At 46.5% G+C, this 21,036-nt stretch overlaps 1 protein-coding gene across 1 annotated transcript in view; it reads right to left on the bottom strand.

The window, feature by feature from the left end:
* Positions 1–4,033, bottom strand: part of LOC142661387 (nicotinamide N-methyltransferase-like) — a 56,721-nt gene extending 52,688 nt beyond the window's left edge. The window contains exon 1 of the mRNA XM_075838767.1: positions 3,837–4,033. Within this exon, the coding sequence (XP_075694882.1) occupies positions 3,837–3,987 (151 nt within the window). The 5' untranslated portion in view covers positions 3,988–4,033. The remainder of the gene's footprint in view (positions 1–3,836) is intronic.
* Between the last annotated feature and the right edge of the window lie 17,003 nt (positions 4,034–21,036).

Here is a 21,036-nt window from a genome sequence, read left to right as displayed (position 1 = left end):
ATGTTGGGACGAACCGCTTTCCTCTGACGAAACTGTTCGTCATACCGCAGCCAAGTCTGACCCCCATACGAGCGATGCGCCTCCCCAATCGCATCCATGTACCCGAAAAGGGCGGAGCAATTCTCCGGCGCCTTTTCCCCTATAACACTGGCCAGTATGGCAAACGCCTGCAACCAATTCACAAACGTCTGCGGGATTATATGATATTGACGCTTCTCTTCCTCCTCCTTTTTACTTTCCCACCTTTTACCCTTGTCTAAATTAAACTTTTCCAGAGGAAGAAGCGAAAAGATTTCTACGTACTCATCCCTCAAAATTTTTTCTTTCACTTCAGTCTTCAAATGCGACCCCAACAACCCCTCAAAACAAACGTACACCTCGCCTTTAGCTTTATCATCTAACCTAACCCTATCCACATCCTTATCTTTATCAGTCTGAACCGCAACCGTCACACCCCTGACCTCCACCTCGGGTACCGTCCTCGGGGGTTGCACCGATTCACCACCCCCCCCGCTGCCGGAACCCACGCCTCAACCGGGGATGCAGCAGGCAACCTACCCCCCTCACAACGCGCTAGCAACGCCTTTACACATCCAAGCAATTCCTGCACATGTCCCCCCCCTCTCCCAACAGACAACAACCCACTATTTTCAACATTCCTAACTGCCTCCCCTTGGGAACCCTCCCCAAACCCCGGGGATCTAAATATCGCTGGAAATGTATGTAATGGTGACATCGACTCACCAGACTGCATGGGCGCTGAGTTCCCACCAGCCGGGGCGACGGGACCTCCACGACGATCATCCTCCATCGGCACCCCTCCGTTTTCACCCACCTCCGGACATCTGGGGCCTGAAGCCACACCGCAGGCTCTGCAGCCGTGCGCACCATCCTGAACCGCATAAGTGTCGCCAGACATCAGGGGCCGTTCCGACCTCCGCTCTCTCTCCACCGCTGCCCCCTCCCTCCGTCTCTGCAGCACCACCGATTGTGGCCTGCGTGACCGTCCGGGGACATCTTCCTGCTGACAGGCGGGCCGCCCGACTGGTGCATCGCCAGATCGGCCCGCCGCAAATCCTCGTGGTGCTGACCTGGAGACGGGAGGCTGTCCCACTGGCCTGGGACCCAGCCCTCCACTCTCCGGAGGGCCCGACCGGCGACCGGGATTCCTCCCGGACTGGGACCTCCGCCCCCTAGCGGTGGAAGCGGAAACCCGGCCCGGACCGTCCCTCGAGGGGCTCCCAAGCCTGCGTCGAGCCCTAGGCAATTCGTCCGGGCTAAGGCGTTCTGGCGGCCGCACCCGCCGCGACCGCCGGAGGGGGGATGTCATCACCTCAGGCGCTGCCTGCGTCCCGGCCGCACTCGAACCCGCTGCCTCCTCCAGCCCTGCCGACAACTCCGTCCCCGATGCCACCGGACCCGTCCTCCCGAGCTCCTCCTCAAGCCAGGCCATGCCCCGTTCCGCCACAACCTGCCGCACTTGCTCCATCAGGGCCTGCATCGTTCTTAAGGTCAGTACAAGGCTAACTGCTTTCCTGGGGCGTGAATGGCCCGAAACTGTCTCTCACCCTTCCTATATGCCCTCTGTTAACCTCGCCTCCTCCCCCCCACCTTCCTCCCCCTCCTTCCCTTGAACTTTTCACCTCATTCCTTCTCCCCTGCAACCCTGGTCATGTTTGCCTCCCCCAATCATTGCATGATGTGTCCGGCTATTTCTTTATGTTGGCTGTAGTCCAGCCCGCTGACAAGAAAAAAATATAATATAAAGTTTATAACAATTTTCTGCCTGCTAAACATCATCTCGATGTAAAAGATGATACGTGTCAAACAGCAGGTTTCCCACCTTTCTAGCTTGATATTGCACTTAAGAAAAATAGCTTTTTGCTCACTGTCTACTAAGTCTAATTGTAGACTTTCTTTCTACGCAAAGTGAGCTTCCTTTTTTATCATGTAGCCATTAAAGTGGATTTATCATGAAAATATGCTGCCCATTTTAAGGGTAGCATATAATCATGACTGGTCCAACCAGCTATTATACTAAACATCACAGAAAATATTATGCTGTTTAGAGAATACTCAAGAAGAATGAATACAGTGAGTCTACTGTAGTCATGAGCCCAGCACAATGATTGATGGCTGCTGTTGTGTACAGACATAGTGTATATATACATTAGTGGCTGTCAATCATTGGTGTGTAGGGCAGCCATATATACATCAGTAGCCGTCAATCATTGGTGAAAGAAGGGGACAGGTATATATATATCAGTGGCCGTCAATCATTGGTTAGGGGGACAGGTATATATACATCAGTGATGGTCATTCATTGGTGAGGGGGATGGGGAGTCGTTCTGATATCCTGCACAGAATCTGATTGCTATGAGCCCTAGTTTGGATCTGTAACTTACCTGGTTCTGTGACATCCAGAAAAAAAAACATACTGGGCCGCACACTTTACCTATAGCACCCCCATTTCCTGTGACTTAATTTAGGATCTGATATTCTGTTGGGCCCAGGACTTCAGTATATGATGGTTGTCTAGTAGTTAATTCTAATGTGTGTAGAGGAACTAGAATAGGGAGAACGTAAAGGAGAAGGTCGTTGCTAGTATGAAACAGGGGATCTCCTAGTTGACTAGCCAGGGCAAAACTAAACAGACAGATGGAGGGTCAAAGGATTAGGAAAAAAACCTTCTACCAGCCGGGATCAAAATGGAGGGAGAAAAAAGCCAAATGCAAAAACTTGCTGGTCAGTAACATACAAGGTAGCAGCCCAGTGGAGGTAAAGAGGTGTCAACAGCTTATAGTTTAGTCAGTCAATCTAGACCAATTACAGGTATAGCGATGAGCAGGTTAAGTAAGGAAACAGCAATGAACAGTGTGCTAACCATTATAACGGGCAACTAGTGAAACTGCACAGTAAGTTTTAAATGGGGCACTGTAACGTCCACGGTCACAGACCGCAGACTCCTATCATCCTGCAGACGTCTTCTTCCCCAAAGATGCCAGCACATGCAGCCGTCCTGTCCGGCAGTGACTACTAGGGTGTGCGCTCAAGCTCATTCCCGGGCTTAATGGGCCAGAACACACACATGTTTTAGATTGACTGATTGCTCCCATGATCACCCTGGACTATAAGAAGGGCCCTGCCCCTTCCTTCATTGCCTGAGCATTGTTGTATTTACCCATGTTAGTATTTGCAAATGGTCTCTTAGTATTTTCCAGTTCCCAGTGTTCCCGTTCCTGTTACCTGTATCTTGTATCCCGTGCTCCCGTGCTTCCTGTGCCGTAGAGAGTTGGAGTCATGTTGTGTCGTGTACTATGCCTGCTGTATTACCCCACACCTGGTGTCTGCCTGCTGCCAAGGTCCCATTCGAGCCTGCCATCGCTACTGTCTGTATTGCCACTGGTATCCTTATTCAAACTTTTGTCTTTGCCTTGGTATCCTGTTTGGTCAGCTGCTGTCCCACGTCCACACACCCACCCTGACAGGCACTCTCCATTGTGATTGGTTCGAATGGGACCGTGTGAACTGCACATGGACTGCCCGGCATCTAGGTTAGTCCTGCAGCTGAGAGCTAAAGAGTTGGTGGATGGGACAGATGGACTATATCAGAGTACAGTGAGGGAAGGTTATTACAGGATTGTAGGTGTCAGATTCTTTTAGCCGAGTCTCCCATGATAGTCTAGTGCCTACAATTACATTTTAAAAAAACAAAAAAAAACTGAATGCATTTTGAATTGAATAGATGAAAAAATACTACAGTAAAATAATCCTATGAGTAGTAATTAAACTATCAATGTCATAATGGAACACTTTATTTCAGTTGAATTACTTACCTTTAGTAAAAGTTTCATGTAGATGTCGTAATGCAAACTCTGTCCATTCTCCAAAAAGGATTCCTTCCCCTGCCTTATAGTATGTCTGAAAGTAATCTTTGGGGTTAAATTCATCAATGTAGGTTTGCTGAGAGGTAATCTGGTTGTCCATGTTGTGCTATCCTCAGGACTGTCCTGTCTCTCGTATACGCTAAAGAAAAGAGATCTCATCGTAAAAATTAAATTAACCCTTTACAACAAATACTGTCAATTTCAGAAATTAGAGCGCCTAGTGAAAATATAAGCCCTTGACTAGTTCTATTCTTTTCAGCTGATTGTTAAGGCCATTTACACACCAAGATTATACAGACCACTGACAAATGAGCCACAGACGAGGATCTGATGAAATTTCAAATATTAAACTAGTAAGGGAAGGGAGGAGAGTGGAAACAGTAGTGTGGTGAACATAAAACGTTTTATTTATTTTTAAAATGATGTTATGCACATAAATGTATGTACTGTTTTTCTATAGCTTGTATTTTGGAGAAAGGGTGAGTGTCCTCAAGACTCCTATTATAGAAGTCCACTAGTATCAGCCACATACCAGCGAGACTGAGTCTTGAATTTGGTCCCATGAACAATCTCTGTCAGTTTGAGATCCTGTCTGTGTTATTGTATCAGACAATCTATATAGCTCTGTATATATTTAACTTGTGCAAATGATGCCCAACTCTAGTGAAGGCTTTCATGAAATTTGTGGGATATGGCTGCTGCTACCTTAGTGTGCACGGATAACCAAAAATACCGGATAACTTGGACCGGAGCAAGAAATTGATAAATTTTCTAAACGAGTTGTCTGAATAAAGTTTTCAGTTACACTTCTGCACGTGGCAGCATTTCTATGGGCACAGCCATGGTCACCAACAAGAAAACTTATCCAGAAATAAAATGTACAAACTTTGAGTTCTATGTGCATTCATCAGTATATGGAAAGTTAACTTTCCTATTAAAGAAGCAGCCATGGGGTAAAATGTAATAAAATGAGAAGTTACAATCCTATGTGGTTACAATCAGCATGCCGTTTTTCTGCAAGTTCAAAAGCAAATCTTATTTCATGTCTGACAGTTTCTTTACAGTGTTGGAGATATCACTTTTATACAGGTGTGTCTGAGTAACAGCTTTTCTCCTCTTGTTGGCAGCTGCTGCTTCCTCTTAATTTGACGTCTACCTGGCACATGGACAGTTATTTGTGTGTTCTTAAAACCAACACAACATTTTTGATTTTATGTTAAGATTTAATCAAAACTGAAACTAGGAACTGAAGCGTTCTTGGCATGATAGGTAAGGAATGGGAAATTAGAATATCTGACCTGACCTATGGAAAAAGTCTGCTCTAGCAATTCAGTACATTCTCCTTTCTTAGGTTGGATAAATTCATTATAAAATAAAATCCGAACTTGCCTCAATTAACCCAGGTGCCTAAAGCAAATTTAGTCCATAAGGACACCAACCTTTTTGGCCAGAAGACTCAAAGAAAAGATTTAATTGGCAAAATGCCATATGTGATATTATATAAGTGAATTTCTATGCCATATGTGATATTATATAAGTGAATTTCTATGCCGTATGTGATATTATATAAGTGAATTTCTATGCCATATGTTGGCCTGGAAGAGTGATCTGGCGTCCTCTATGGAAATGCGTGACTTGTGTGTTCTAACAGTAATGGCTCAGCGTCGCTTTGTATTTGAAGATGTTGTGAGGTGGGGGCCAATTTTGTTGGACTTGCCTAAAAGCCTGTCATTTTTGGTATAGAGTAAACTATCTTGTAGATATTGTGACACGTCATATTTCAGAAATCTCCAGTGGAATCCATCTTTAAGAGGGCAGAGTATCACAAACCTCTGATCAAATTGATTGCTATTATTTTCTTAGTTGCAAAACTCTCCTTTGCTCGCTAATGGAAATAATTGGCAGTCCATCTTGTTTTAGTTAACGTGAACCTAAACTGGATTGTGGCCATCATTTTAAAAGATAAACAAGAAATGTTTGATAGTGTAGAGTCTGTAGACACTGTGTCTACAAGATTTCAATGACCTTTATGTTGCCCCCTCTATTTTCCTACTTTTGGAATTTTTTTCTACCACCTTTGTTTTATATAAATAGTTTTTCTTTCAAAATAATATTGGCTCTGCATAGCCTTTAATATCCCAAGATGTTAGATTTTGTTTTTTCCTAAATTAAATAAAAGAGTTTAAAAAGAAAATGTGTAATTTGTCCTATAATTTTGCATCGTGGTGTTTCCTGATTTCCATGGACAATTCCATTCCCACTTTTGCCCTTCCTCACCATGGTGTTTTGTCCTTTCTGTTTTCTTATCTTTCTTGAATTCCTCCAGTGGGGAGATGTGTTAAACATCACTTTCATTTCACTCTCATATCTCGTCCTTATTATACATACTTACTGTATATTTCTTTCCTGATTGTATCACGGGGCGGCTTGATAATATTGCACAGGAAATTGATGTGCTAATCTGCCCTGTCTGACTATACAGCTCTGAATATACGTCCTATACAAACTAAGGACGCAGAAACGCGTTAGGTGTTCAAATTCGTTCAGTGTGAATGCACACTCTTGTTCTTGGGTGTACAATCTCTGTCAAGTAGTGTGAATGCACACTATTGCTATAGGCGCTGTTCTGTTATATATGAGTGTGAATGCACACTACCCCTACACAGGGCCGCCATTAGGAATTTCTGGGCCCCATACAGCCATGATGTCTGGGCCCCCCCCTCAATTACCGGGGTGGGCAACGGAAAGTGTGGCGCTCACGTTTGTACGTTATTCGCATTAAATGATTTTGGTGCTGATGTCAATTACAGTGAAGGAAACCATGGAGCCGGCAGTGACCGGTTCATGCTCCGGATTTTGATCTATTTAGCTAAAACGTATCCGACTGTATGGCATATAGTGGGATACGTCGCCTGGGGATTGGCCCAGGGGAAACTACTGAAGTCACTGTCCATGAACAGGGCTGGAGCCTTCTACTAGCGCTCTGCCCAGGGACTATGGCGCTGCTCCTGATGTCCATATACATAAAGTGACGTCCGAAGCTGCACAAAGCCTGAGTACACGGCCGGAGCATCGGCAACATTCTGGCCAGGGATTCCGGCCCTGGAGAATCCCCTGATGTCACTTTACATATATGGACAGTGATGTCAGGAGCTCCGAGGGACAAAGTCCACGGGTAGAGCACTTGTGATGCTGCCTGGGGACTCCGGAATAACAAAGTTTACTACGCCATTTCATCCTTCAAAAAGAAGGTAAACCGACGTCCACCAGCCCGACGGAGGCTAAAAGGACATAATGGAGCCCTGTGAATTATCGTCTACGTTGTTTATACTGTAAGGTATGAGATTTCCTGACTACACGGTAAACTTAGGGCAACAATACGATGTGAAGAGGCCTTAAAGAGGCTCTGTCACCAGATTTTCAAACCCCTATCTCCTATTGCAGCAGATCGGCGCTGCAATGTAGATAACAGTAAGTTTTGTTTTTTTTTCAAAAACAAGCATTTTTGGCCAAGTTATGAGCATTTTTATATTTATGCAAATGAGCCTTTCTTAAGTACAACTGGGCGTGTTTAAAGTTATGTCCAAGTGGGCGTGTATTGTGTGTGTACATCTGGGCGTTTTTACTTCTTTTACTAGCTGGGCGTTGTGAATGGAAGTGTATGATGCTGACGAACAGCGTGTCCTCGCTTATCCGATGCAATGAAGTTCCTGTGGGAGGAAGTGAGTGACGTCACAGCGTGATCTCGCGAGGACACGCTGTGTGTCTGTGCACTGCCAGAAGCTGGGTGGTAACGAAGAGAAGTGGATGAGCAAACACGAGTTTGCTTAAAAAACGTCTGAAAATCAGGAGCTGTTTTCCCTTGAATATCTCTGTATTTTCAGACTGTTTTTGCTAATTGTGTGAACATACCCTAAGGCCTTATTCACACGACAGTGTCCCGCCGTTTTTCCCGGCCGGTTTGCATTAGTTTTGCATCCGTTCCGGGCCGGGCATATCTGGACAGTGACATTAGGGGCAACTCCTGAAGGGGAATCTCCATGTGGCCGGTGATTCCACTTCAGGAAAAGCCCCTGTCGTCTGTGTCCATTTATGGACACTGAACGTTACTGGCTTCTCCTGGTGTGGAATCCCCGGTCACAGAGTGTTCGGGGATTCCGCTTCAGGAGTTTCCCCTGATGTCACTGCCCAGATATGGACAGAGACATCAAGCGCTCTGTCCAGGAGCGGAATCCCCGAACACACAGGGATTCCGTTCCTTCAGGGAGCTAAAGTGGGGCTAGCACATAGCAGAGCAGGGACGAAGCTACAGCAGTAGCAGCCGCAGCAGCTGCTAGCGGCGCCATCGGCCATGGTAGGTGTCGCCGCTAGTAGCCGCTATGGCTGCTATAGCTGTAGCGATGCCTGAAGAAGCGCCAGGGTGGAAAGGAGGCTGATTCGCCGGGCCAGAGCGATTTGGGAAGGGAGCCAGCGCAGCGCCCCCTTCCACCTGCTGTACACCCCAGCCCTGCCACACAGTACCCCTGCACATAGCAGAGCAGGGACGTGGCTACAGCAGTACCCCCACAGTGTTACCTCCAGCATAGAACGCTTCTTCTGAATGAGATACACTCCTCCTCCTCACATGCACTCTGCGCTGTGAGGAGGAGAGATCGAGCAACAGTAGACACGGCCATCACTCGGGACACATTCCGGTGATGGCCTTGTATTACCCGGCCCCATAGACTTCTATGGGAGCTGGGCGGCCGGGTAAACGGCTGAAAATAGGGCATGTCCCATTTTTTGACGGCCGGTTTTCCCGACCCGTCAAAAAATTGGTCGTGTGAATAGCCCTTTAGGGGTCTATTGTTCCTTGATTTATGAACGGCCGTCACCCGGCCGGGAAACCCTGTCGTGTGAATAAGGGCTAATAGGCATGCAGCTTATTTAACCCCTTCCCTCCTCAGCCATTTTTGGGATTTTAACTTTTGTTTTTTCCTCTCCACCTTCCAAAAGCTATAATTTTTTTTACTTGAGGGCTTGTTTTTTGCGGTACAAGTTGTAGTTTTTCATGGCACCATTTATTGTACCGCATAATGTACTGGGAAGCTGAAAAAAAATTATTTGTGGGGTGAAATGCTGCACGTGCATGACGTTCTGACAAACCCCATTCACATGAGTTGGGGCTTATTCAGACTAACGTGTTAATCGTCCGTGTGAAGGACGTTTTTTTAATGGCCGTCACACGGCTGCGTGTATTTCTATGGGGCTATTCACAAGGTTGTTGTTCTAACGGATCGTGTGAAGGGCCTGTAAAAAAATAGGACATGTCCTATTTTTGTGCGTTTTCACGGATCCCTCAATAGACTCAAGTCTATGAGGGATGTGTGAAAACGGGTCCCGCAAGGCTGCAAATCGGCCACAAAAAACGGCCGTTCTTCACACACGTCTGATTTCACACACGTTGGTCTGAATATCGCCTTAGGCTTTATTCACACGAACGTGTCCGTTTTGCACGCGCAAAAAACGCTGCATTTTGCCAGAGCAAAAGTTCAGTGTGGCGTCAGCATATGGTGCGCGGCTGCGTGATTTTCGCGCAGCCGGCATCATTATGACACTCTGTTTTGATGTTACAACACAGAAAAGAAGGGGGGGCTTTTATGTTTCCCTTCACTTCTTTACCTACTGTAGCACGAATCACGCGCGTCACCCGGAAGTGCTTCCGTGTGCCGTGCACGCACCCAATGACTTCAATGGGTGTGTGCTGCGCGAAACACGGGCAAGTATAGGACATGTCGTGAGTTTTACACAGCGCACACACGCTGCGTGAAAATCACTGACAGTCTGAACGGCCCCATTCACTAACATAAGTCCGTGCGACGTAATAAGTATCACGGACGTATAACACGTTCGTGTGAATAAGGCCTTATATTGTAATTTGTAGTGAATTTTCAGTGCACAATCCGCACCAAAAATAGGAGGCAAGTAAGTGGCTTATTCAGATGTCCATGTTCGGTCTGTGATATAAGGACCGTGTATCGGCCATATTTCCCGGACCGACCACAGTTCAGGGAGCCGGGTTTCTAGCATCACAGTTATCTATGATCATAGGAGTCCCTCCCTTCCCGTGGGAATACTGTCCCCGGTCCCGTACTGAAAGCATCATTACAGTATGGGACAGTATTCCCGCGGAGAGGCAAGGACTCCCAGCAACACTGATAACTATGATGCTAGGAGTCCGGCTCCATGAATTGTGGTCAGCCTGTGAGATACAGCCGATACACGCTCCGTATGTCACGGACCGAATGCAGCCGTCTGAATAAGGCCTTAGTCTAGTTACACAGTGCGGTGAAATCCCATTTTTTTGCCACAATTTTTGCAAAAACGTGACTTGACCGCACTGTGAGAATATAGCCTAACAGCACTTTTCATGTTTTGTATCTTTTTTTTATGCAATTTTCGTAATTGCGGCACAAATCACGCGGTTTTGCCGCGATTTTTACTTAATCTCGGCAAAACTGCGCCATTTTTGCCGCGATTACGAAAATTGCGGCAAAAAACGCTAGGAAAACGAAAAAATACCAAAAAACTTTTTAACCAACTTTATACAATCTACAAATGGGGTCAGGGGGATGGGAAGCAGGATGGATAGGGGAACATACTCACCAGCCTGCAGGTCCGGTCAGCAGTGTAGAGGAGCTGGGGGGCGGGATCTCCATACGCAGCTTCAGCACATGCTGCATCTTCCCCGTCCAGTGAAGCTACAACAGGTATGCATGGGCTGCCGCGAGTGTTGCTAGGGGAGTGTCGCTAGGGGGGTGTCGCTAGGGGGGGGGGTGTCGCTAGGGGGTGCCACGGGCGTTGCGAGGGGGGGCCCGTGAGCGTTGCGAGGGGGGCCGTGAGCGTTGCGAGGGGGGGGGCAACAGTCCAAGGGGGGGGCGACGGCAGCCCGGCGGGCCCCTTTTCTTCATCCATGTGGCTGGGCCCCTGACGGGAGTACCAGTAATACCCCCCTGATGGCGGCCCTGCCCCTACATGCTGGTGTTCCGCTATTGAGTGTGAATGCACACTCTGCTAGGTATCAGATCTTTATTGAGTGTGAATGCACACTTTGCTAGTTAGTCCAGGTAGGGACAGGTTTTATAATTTTAGCTAGATATCTGGGGGAGTGCTACAATAATTGAACTTTAGGTGGATTATTACTCATTATTGGTACCTTATCTAGTCTTTCCCTACCTGGTTAGCCTGGTATCTTTAGGAATATATTGGCTAGTCTAGCCCATTTTAAGGATTTAATATTAAAATTGTCTTTTAAGCGTTCTTTTGCAGGCGGATTTATCTATATGAAAAATGTTAACACTTATTTTTTGGCTAGATGTCTCTCTAGTATGACACCAGTATTTACACTGGCCATATATTGTATTCTATCCATTGATCTATCGATCTCTATCGATATATATACTATGTCTGTATGCTTCTATTTTTGTAGCAACAGGGGCTCTGTGTTTCTTACCTCTGCTCCTCTGTTTTCTCTGGTCTGTGTAGATGTGAAGTTTTATTAGCTCATGACTTGGCTAAAATACCATTGATGCTTTAACCCTTTATGATTTGCTAAACCAAGCACATGATATATTTGGAAGCAGCAAATACTCTGTGCTCATATTTTATTAATATATAATGGTTTCTGTTGCTTACAATTTTGATGATTAAATTCTCAGTTTGATGTCTATACATGTGATATTCACTTAATTAACAATCTTGTCACAATGTCACATGTTTTTCTAATCTAAAAAGAACGTTGTCTAGGACAATAAATTGCTGAATATAGCAATTGGGACGGTCATATAGTCTGTGCAACCACATGCTGTTTTTGAACAGGGGCCTTTTGTTGTCTGTGTCTGTACCTGATAGTAGTGATTTACGTATATAAAGGATTAAATAAGTTCTCTTCATTTACACTGGAGTAGATGCATGAGTGTAGTAGTGTAATTTTTCTATCCTTGATACTTTTCCTCTATTTTGGATCCACTCCAATATTTGGCTATAAAAAATCAGCATCAAAAACTGCACATGTGAGTCCAGTCTAATACTGGAGTCTTCTTATGTGACACAGATGCCCCCTCTCTCTCTCCGCCTGCCCTCCCAGGCAGTGTATACATCTGTGGGCACCCTTGCCTCGGATCCACAATGTCATGTTCCATCTCACCGCTCTGACCTCTCACCTGGGCCTCACGTTCTTACCTTCTATAAAGAAGATCACTATCATGTTAATTGGTAACCCTTCAGCCGGGAAGAGCAGCTTCATGGTGTGTCACCAGTATGTTGTCCTGTATCCTGGTGTTCGCTCTGTATCCTGGTGCTCACTATATATTCTTGTAACCAGTGTCACTGCTGGGATTTCCACTACGTGACCATGTCACTCATGTAATGGTGCCACGAAAAGTCATTAGACATGTCTTTAATTACTTACATCCATTTTAGCATTATTTTGATCAATAAATTGAGCATTAGAAAGTGATGGGACAGAAATTAAGTGTAATTAACCTGCGCCAGTTTTCTGGCTTAGAAAAGTCACAGAAGGCCCAAAGTCACAATTTTCGGGGTAAGTTGCAAATTTTGGTATTTTTAACTGTCCTCGCGGCTTTTGAAAAAAGGAATTCACTATAATTTATGCCAGAAAGTGGTGTAGATTTTGCTCTGTGGGGCATAGCAAGATGAAGGCCCGTGATGGCTCCTGTACCATGCCTCGCCTGATCAGACTACCCCCCCTTCCACATCGGTCAATACATAAAAAATTTACTCACCTCACTGCTCCTCTCCGAGGGGAGAAGCAGAATGGTGAAGAAAGTAGTTTTTTAAAGAAAAATTATTTGGATTTGGCCCGGATACAGCTGTGCTTGCATTCCATGCAAATGCGATTGTATCGCCAAAATTGTAGCACACGGCTACCCCAAAGATGCAACACGTTTATTAAGAGTTCTTCACCTCTTAATAAATGTGTCACATCCTACTCTAACAAACTTTTTATTAAGATTGCCTTATGAAACGCCAGTCTTAAAAAATCTCCCCTATGAGTTTGAGACTACCTATGGTTAATGTTATGTGACTACTTAACATCCTTCTCCGCACCGGACATCTCATTTTGTAAATCCATATGCTTTGATAAAAATCTTATTTAGTCTGAAATACACAATTAAACTAAGGTCTATTGCTTTACATCTTGCTATTTTTAGATCTTAAAAAGGTTCCCCAAAAATAAGCTGATTACAGGATATTCTGCTGTCGGGATCCCTATCAATCAGTTAAAATATTCAGCGAACCTGGTAACAAGTGTTCAATTCCCCTACAGTGACACGACAGGGCAAATAAAGCATTACATGGTGTAGATAAAAACAGTAGGTTGTCCGTATAATGGACAGACTGGCTAATTTACAGAGGTCCAAAATGAAGGACTCCAATCTATTAACCCAGAATGCCTTAATAGGGAATTTGAATATATATATATATATATATATATATATATATATATTTATTTTTATATCAGACAATCCGTTTGAACTCTGTCCAATAAATATTCTCAGAATTTGTTTTATGCTCAGATATTTGTCTGCCTTATTGTAAAGGATCTGCCAGGCACAGCGGGGTTAACTCCCAGAACTAATCAGTCAGCACCTGAGAATACATCCCTGAGACTGACTCCTGCTTCCACCATTCAGGCTGGCAGGCTTAGGAGTGGGAGAGCCTATCGTAACCTGGCCAGACTCAGCTAGCTCCCGCCCTCGGTCTATTTAAGCCTGCACTTCCTGTCCCTCGGTGCTTGTTATTGCTTTGTTTCTTTCCTTGTGGTTCCTGGCCCAGCTACAGCTCCTGCTATTTTTGATCCTGCTCCATACCGACCCTGGCTTACCGACTACTCTTCTGCTTTTCGTTTTGTACCTCGCACACTCCTGGCTTGACTCGGCTCGTTCACCACTCTGGTTGCTCACGGTGTTGCCGTGGGCAACGGCCCCTTTTCCTTGCTTGTGTTCCTTGTATGTTTGTCGTGTTTGTCGTGCACTTACTGAGCGCAGGGACCGCCGCCCAGTTGTACCCCGTCGCCTAGGGCGGGTCGTTGCAAGTAGGCAGGGACAGAGTGGCGGGTAGATTAGGGCTCACTTGTCCGTCTCCCTACCCCCTGCCATTACATAATAACAAGCCCATACCTAGTCTACCCCTGGTCCCTGACACCACTATGGATCCCCGTGAGACCCTGGCTCAGCAAATGCAGGGTCTCTCCCTACAGGTCCAGGCCCTGGCTCAGAGGGTCAACCAGCCTGATGCTACCCTGGTAGTTCCCCGCACCGCACCTCTTGAACCCCACCTCAAGTTGCCCGACCGGTTCTCAGGGGACCGGAGGACTTTTCTCTCCTTTCGGGAGAGTTGTAGGCTTTACTTTCGTTTAAAGCCTCATTCCTCAGGTTCTGAGAGCCAGCGGGTGGGTATAATTATGTCCCGGCTCCAGGAAGGGCCCCAAGAGTGGGCCTTCTCCTTGGCTCCTGACGCCCCTGAACTTTCCTCCGTTGATTGTTTCTTTTCTGCTCTCGGACTTATTTATGACGAGACTGACAGGACTGCCTTTGCCGAGAGTCAGCTGGTGACCTTACGTCAGGGTAAGAGACCTGTTGAGGAGTATTGCTCTGACTTTCGGAAGTGGTGCGTAGCTTCTCGGTGGAATGACCCTGCCTTAAGATGCCAGTTTAGGTTGGGTCTGTCGAATGCCCTGAAAGACCTGCTAGTTAGCTATCCCTCTTCTGACTCCCTAGACCAGGTTATGGCTTTAGCGATACGACTTGACCGACGTCTCAGGGAACGACAACGTGAACGTTTATGTGTTTTCTCCTCCGACTCCCCCATGATGCCTCCCGAAGCTCCGTTGCTTCGTTCCTCCCCGAAAGATTCAGAGATACCTATGCAACTCGGGGCCTCCGTGTCCCCCCAACAACGTAGAGAATTCCGCAGGAAGAATGGTCTCTGCTTCTACTGTGGGGACGACAAGCATCAAGTGAACAACTGTCCTAAGCGTAAGGTTGCAGCCAGAGAACTTCCGCGTCTAAGTGATCATCGGGGAGGTCACTTGGGCGCACAGGTATTTCCCGTAAATATGAAACGTACTAAGATCTTGCTTCCCTTTCAGGTCTCTTTTGGTGGTAGGTCTGCTACCGGCAGTGCTTTCGTGGATTCAGGGTCCTCTACTAATATCATGTCTGTGGAATTTGCTATGTCCCTTGCTATGCCTCTTATTGATTTGCCTAAACCTGTCCCGGTAGTGGGTATCGACGCCACTCCTCTTGCTAATGGTTATTTTACACAGCATACCCCTGTTTTTGAACTCCTTGTTGGCTCCATGCATTTGGAGCAATGCTCTGTACTGTTGATGCAGGGATTATCGTATGATTTGGTTCTAGGTCTTCCCTGGTTGCAGTTGCATAATCCTACGTTTGACTGGAATACTGGGGAGCTAACCAAATGGGGTAATGAATGTTGTACGTCATGTTTTTCTGTTAATTCTATTTCTCCCCCTAAGGAGGCGAATACGCTACCCGAGTTTGTTCAGGACTTCGCTGATGTTTTCTCTAGGGAGGCCTCCGAAGTGTTACCTCCTCATAGAGAATACGATTGCGCTATCGAATTGGTACCAGGAGCTAAGCTTCCTAAGGGTAGGATATTTAATCTTTCTTGTCCCGAACGTGAAGCTATGAGAGTGTATATCCAGGAATCCCTGGCCAAGGGTTACATTCGTCCCTCTTCTTCTCCGGTAGGTGCTGGCTTCTTCTTCGTGGGGAAGAAGGATGGTGGTCTTAGGCCATGCATTGACTACCGTAGCCTGAATAAGGTCACGGTAAGGAACCAGTATCCCCTTCCTTTGATTCCTGATCTCTTTAATCAGGTTCAGGGGGCCCAATGGTTTTCTAAATTGGATCTACGGGGGGCGTATAACCTTATTCGCATCAAAGAGGGGGATGAGTGGAAGACTGCGTTTAACACGCCCGAAGGCCTTTTCGAATACCTCGTCATGCCCTTTGGGTTGTGTAATGCCCCTGCGGTCTTCCAGAATTTCATAAATGAGATTTTGAGAAATTACCTGGGGATTTTTCTGGTAGTGTACCTTGATGACATACTGGTGTTTTCCAAGGACTGGTCCTCCCACGTGGAGCATGTCAGGAAGGTGCTCCAGGTCCTTCGGGAAAATAAACTGTTTGCCAAAACCGAAAAATGTGTGTTTGGGGTACAGGAGATTCCATTTTTGGGTCAAATCCTAACTCCTCATGAATTCCGCATGGACCCCGCCAAGGTTCAGGCTGTGGCGGAATGGGTCCAACCTGCCTCCCTGAAGGCGTTACAGTGTTTTTTGGGGTTTGCTAATTATTACAGGAGATTTATTGCTAACTTCTCGGTCATCGCTAAGCCCCTTACGGACCTCACTCGCAAAGGTGCTGATCTCCTCCACTGGCCTCCTGAGGCTGTCCAGGCTTTTGAGGTCCTTAAGAAGTGCTTTGTCTCGGCCCCGGTGCTGGTTCAGCCCAACCAAATGGAGCCATTTATCATGGAAGTTGACGCATCTGAGGTGGGAGTGGGGGCTGTCTTGTCCCAGGGTACCAGGTCCCTCACCCATCTCCGCCCCTGTGCCTACTTCTCCAGGAAGTTTTCGCCAACTGAAAGTAACTATGATATTGGCAACCGCGAACTCTTAGCCATTAAATGGGCATTTGAAGAGTGGCGCCACTTCCTGGAGGGGGCTAGGCACCAGGTAACGGTCCTTACCGACCACAAGAATCTGGTTTTCCTAGAATCTGCCCGGAGGCTAAACCCGAGACAAGCTCGATGGGCGTTATTTTTTACCAGATTCAATTTTTTGGTTACCTATAGGGCTGGGTCTAAAAATATTAAGGCTGATGCACTGTCGCATAGCTTCATGGCCAGCCCTCCTTCGGAGGAAGATCCTGCTTGTATTTTGCCTCCAGGTATAATCATTTCCTCGATCGATTCTGATTTAGTCTCTGAAATTGCTGCTGATCAAGGTTCAGCTCCCGGGAACCTTCCTGAGAACAAGCTGTTTGTTCCCCTGCAATTCCGGCTAAGGGTACTTAGGGAAAATCATGACTCCGCACTATCTGGTCATCCAGGCATCCTGGGTACCAAACACCTCATTACCAGAAATTATTGGTGGCCTGGGTTGCCTAAAGACGTTAAGGCCTACGTCGCCGCTTGTGAGGTTTGTGCTAGGTCCAAGACTCCCAGGTCCCGACCAGCGGGCTTACTGCGTTCGTTGCCCGTTCCCCAGAGACCTTGGACACATATCTCCATGGATTTTATCACCGATTTGCCTCCATCCCAAGGCAAGTCGGTGGTGTGGGTGGTGGTGGACCGCTTCAGTAAGATGTGCCACTTTGTGCCCCTCAAGAACCTACCCAACGCCAAAACGTTGGCTACCTTGTTTGTCAAACACATCCTGCGTCTCCATGGGGTCCCTGTCAATATTGTTTCGGACAGAGGGGTACAATTTGTTTCATTGTTTTGGAGAGCCTTCTGTATGAAGTTGGGGATTGATCTGTCCTTCTCCTCTGCCTTCCATCCTGAAACCAATGGCCAAACGGAGAGGACTAATCAATCTCTAGAACAATATTTAAGGTGTTTTGTCTCTGACTGTCAATTTGATTGGGTCTCTTTCATTCCCCTCGCCGAATTTTCCCTTAATAACCGGGTCAGTAACTCGTCAGGGGTCTCTCCTTTTTTTTGTAATTTTGGGTTTAATCCACGGTTCTCCTCCGTTTCACCTGGTAGTTCCAACAATCCTGAGGTAGAGGTCGTTCATCGGGAACTGTGCACAGTCTGGGCCCAGGTTCAGAAAAACCTAGAGGTGTCCCAGAGCGTACAAAAAACTCAGGCTGATAAAAAACGTTCTGCTAACCCCCTGTTTATGGTCGGGGATCTGGTGTGGTTGTCGTCTAGGAACTTGCGTCTCAAGGTTCCGTCCAAGAAGTTTGCTCCCCGGTTTATTGGGCCGTATAAGGTCATTGAGGTCCTCAATCCTGTCTCCTTCCGGCTGGAGTTACCCCCGTCTTTTCGGATACACGACGTGTTTCATGCCTCCCTCCTCAAACGCTGCTCCCCGTCCTTGGCTCCCTCGAGGAGACCTCCTGTTCCCATCCTCACCCCGGAGGGGGTGGAATTCGAGGTGGCCAGGATTGTGGACAGCAAGATGGTCCAAGGCTCCCTCCAGTACCTGGTCCATTGGAGAGGATACGGGCCCGAGGAGAGGACTTGGGTACCCGCCCGGGATGTTCACGCTGGGGTATTGGTCAGGAGGTTCCACCTGCGTTTCCCCAGTAAGCCAGGTCCACTTAGAAAGGGTCCGGTGGCCCCTCATAAAAGGGGGGGTACTGTAAAGGATCTGCCAGGCACAGCGGGGTTAACTCCCAGAACTAATCAGTCAGCACCTGAGAATACATCCCTGAGACTGACTCCTGCTTCCACCATTCAGGCTGGCAGGCTTAGGAGTGGGAGAGCCTATCGTAACCTGGCCAGACTCAGCTAGCTCCCGCCCTCGGTCTATTTAAGCCTGCACTTCCTGTCCCTCGGTGCTTGTTATTGCTTTGTTTCTTTCCTTGTGGTTCCTGGCCCAGCTACAGCTCCTGCTATTTTTGATCCTGCTCCATACCGACCCTGGCTTACCGACTACTCTTCTGCTTTTCGTTTTGTACCTCGCACACTCCTGGCTTGACTCGGCTCGTTCACCACTCTGGTTGCTCACGGTGTTGCCGTGGGCAACGGCCCCTTTTCCTTGCTTGTGTTCCTTGTATGTTTGTCGTGTTTGTCGTGCACTTACTGAGCGCAGGGACCGCCGCCCAGTTGTACCCCGTCGCCTAGGGCGGGTCGTTGCAAGTAGGCAGGGACAGAGTGGCGGGTAGATTAGGGCTCACTTGTCCGTCTCCCTACCCCCTGCCATTACACTTATCCCTTTGTAGCTTGTAACCACATGATACTCTAACCTGAGACTGAAGTTATCTGTTGCATTTTAGATGAACGTTTATGCTCAGCAATGGTTGGACTGATGGTAAACATGTCACAGGTATGGTTAGATAATTATTACATGTCTGATAAGTTACTCTCTGTGAACTTCCCTTGCTGTCCCCACCACCACCACCATCACCACCACCTTCTCTATCACACTTAGTAGTTGCCCAGCAGTGAAACTGAGTAACTAGTAGAATATTCTACTTCTCTTTTTTTAAATCCACTTCTGGTTGTGGCTTTAAAAACCGCACCAAAACTGTACCGTATTAATAAACCCTTACAATTCAACATTAGAATAAAGAACTAAACTAGGTAAACATGCTTTAAGCTTGATAAACTAATCTGGACATGGACACACCAACCAGACAAAGAAGAGGATCAACAGCCCAAGTTTATGAAAAAAGTATCAAAAAGCTGTTTATTAAATCACATATAGCGTACAATATACAATGAACAAGATCTTAAAAACACTATAAAGACAAAAGTATTGGGACACCTCTAAATCATTGAATTCAGGTGTTTTAATCAGTCCCATTGCCACATGTGAAAGAATGGGTCATTCTAAAGATCTCACTGAATTCCAGTATGGTACTGTGATAAGATGTCACCGTTGTACAGGTCAGTTAGTGACATTTCTTTCCTCCTAGATATTCTACAATCAACTGTAATTGATATTATTACAAAGTGGAAGCGTTTAGGAACCACAGTAACTCAGCCACAAAGTGACAGACCATGTAAAGTTACGGAGTGGGGTCGCCAAGTCCTGAAGCGCATAGTGCATAAAAGTCATCAACGCTCTGCTGACTCAATAACTGCAGAGCTCCAAACCTCCTCTGGCATTAACATCCGCACAAAAAATGTGCCCCAGGAACTTCATGAAATGGATTTCCATAGCCGAGCAGCTACATGCAAGCCTTACATCACCAAGCATCAGATGGAATGGTGTAAAGCACGCTGCCAGTGGACTCTGGAGCAGTGGGAACGTGTTCTGTGGTGTGATGAATCACCCTACTCCATATGGCAGTCTGATGGACGAGTCTGGATTTGGTGAATGCCAGGAGAACGTTACCTGCCTGACTACATTGTGGCAACTGTAAAGTTTGGTGGAGTAGGGATAATTCTATGGGGTTGCTTTTTAGGAGTTGGCCTTGACCCCTTAGTTCCAGTGAATGGAAATCTTAATACTTCAGCATACCAAGACATTTTGGAAATTTGTATGCTTCCAAATTTGTGGGAACAGTTGTGCCAACTGTAAAGTTTGGTGGAGGAGGGATAATGCTATGGGTTTGCCTTTTAGGGGTTGGCCTAGGCCCCTTAGTTCCAGTGAATGGAAATCTTAATACTTCAGCACACCAAGACATTTTGGACATTTGTATGCTTCCAAATTTGTGGGAACAGTTTGGGGTTCATCCCTTTTTTCTTTCAGCATGATCGTGCCCCAGTGCAGAAAGCAAGGTCCATAAAGGCATGGTTGGGTGAGTTTGGTGTGGGAAAACTTGACTGGCCCGCACAGAGCCCTGACCTCAACTCCATCAAACACCTTTGGGATGAACTAGAAAGGAGATTGTGAGCCAGGCCCTCTCATCCAACCTCAGTGTTTGACCTCACAAATGCACTTCTGGATGAATGGGCAGAAATTCCCACAGACCCGATCCAAAATCTTGTACAAAGCCTTCCCAGAAGAGTGGAAACTGTTTTCGCTGCAAAGGGGGAACCAACTCCATATGAATGTCTATGGATTTAGAATGGGATGTCATAAAAGCTCCTGTAGGTGTGATGTGTAGGTGTCCCAATACTCATGTCCATATAGTGTATATGCAATTCACTGAAGTGACTAATGTGTAAAACTTATAATTTTTATTAAATAACTCTCTAAAAACAGGGGTACAATCACCACTGTGAGAAGAGTCCACCATGCTTATTTAAAAATGTATTAAATATATACTGCAATTAGGGTAGAACTGCTCCTAGCAAGCTCACAGAATACTTTGCGAACTCAGCCCTCTCTCAAGAGGAATCACTGGCGTTTTACAAGAGGAGGTGAGCCAGCCCGTAAGCATATCTACACGAGCTCTTACACAAGATGAAGCCTCACTTGAAGATGGGGCCTCTGGTT

The sequence above is a fragment of the Rhinoderma darwinii genome, chromosome 10 (assembly GCF_050947455.1).
Source record: "Rhinoderma darwinii isolate aRhiDar2 chromosome 10, aRhiDar2.hap1, whole genome shotgun sequence".
NCBI lineage: Eukaryota > Metazoa > Chordata > Amphibia > Anura > Rhinodermatidae > Rhinoderma > Rhinoderma darwinii.
The sequence above is the reverse complement of the archived record's forward strand: the minus strand, read 5'-3'. Positions and strand labels throughout refer to the sequence as shown.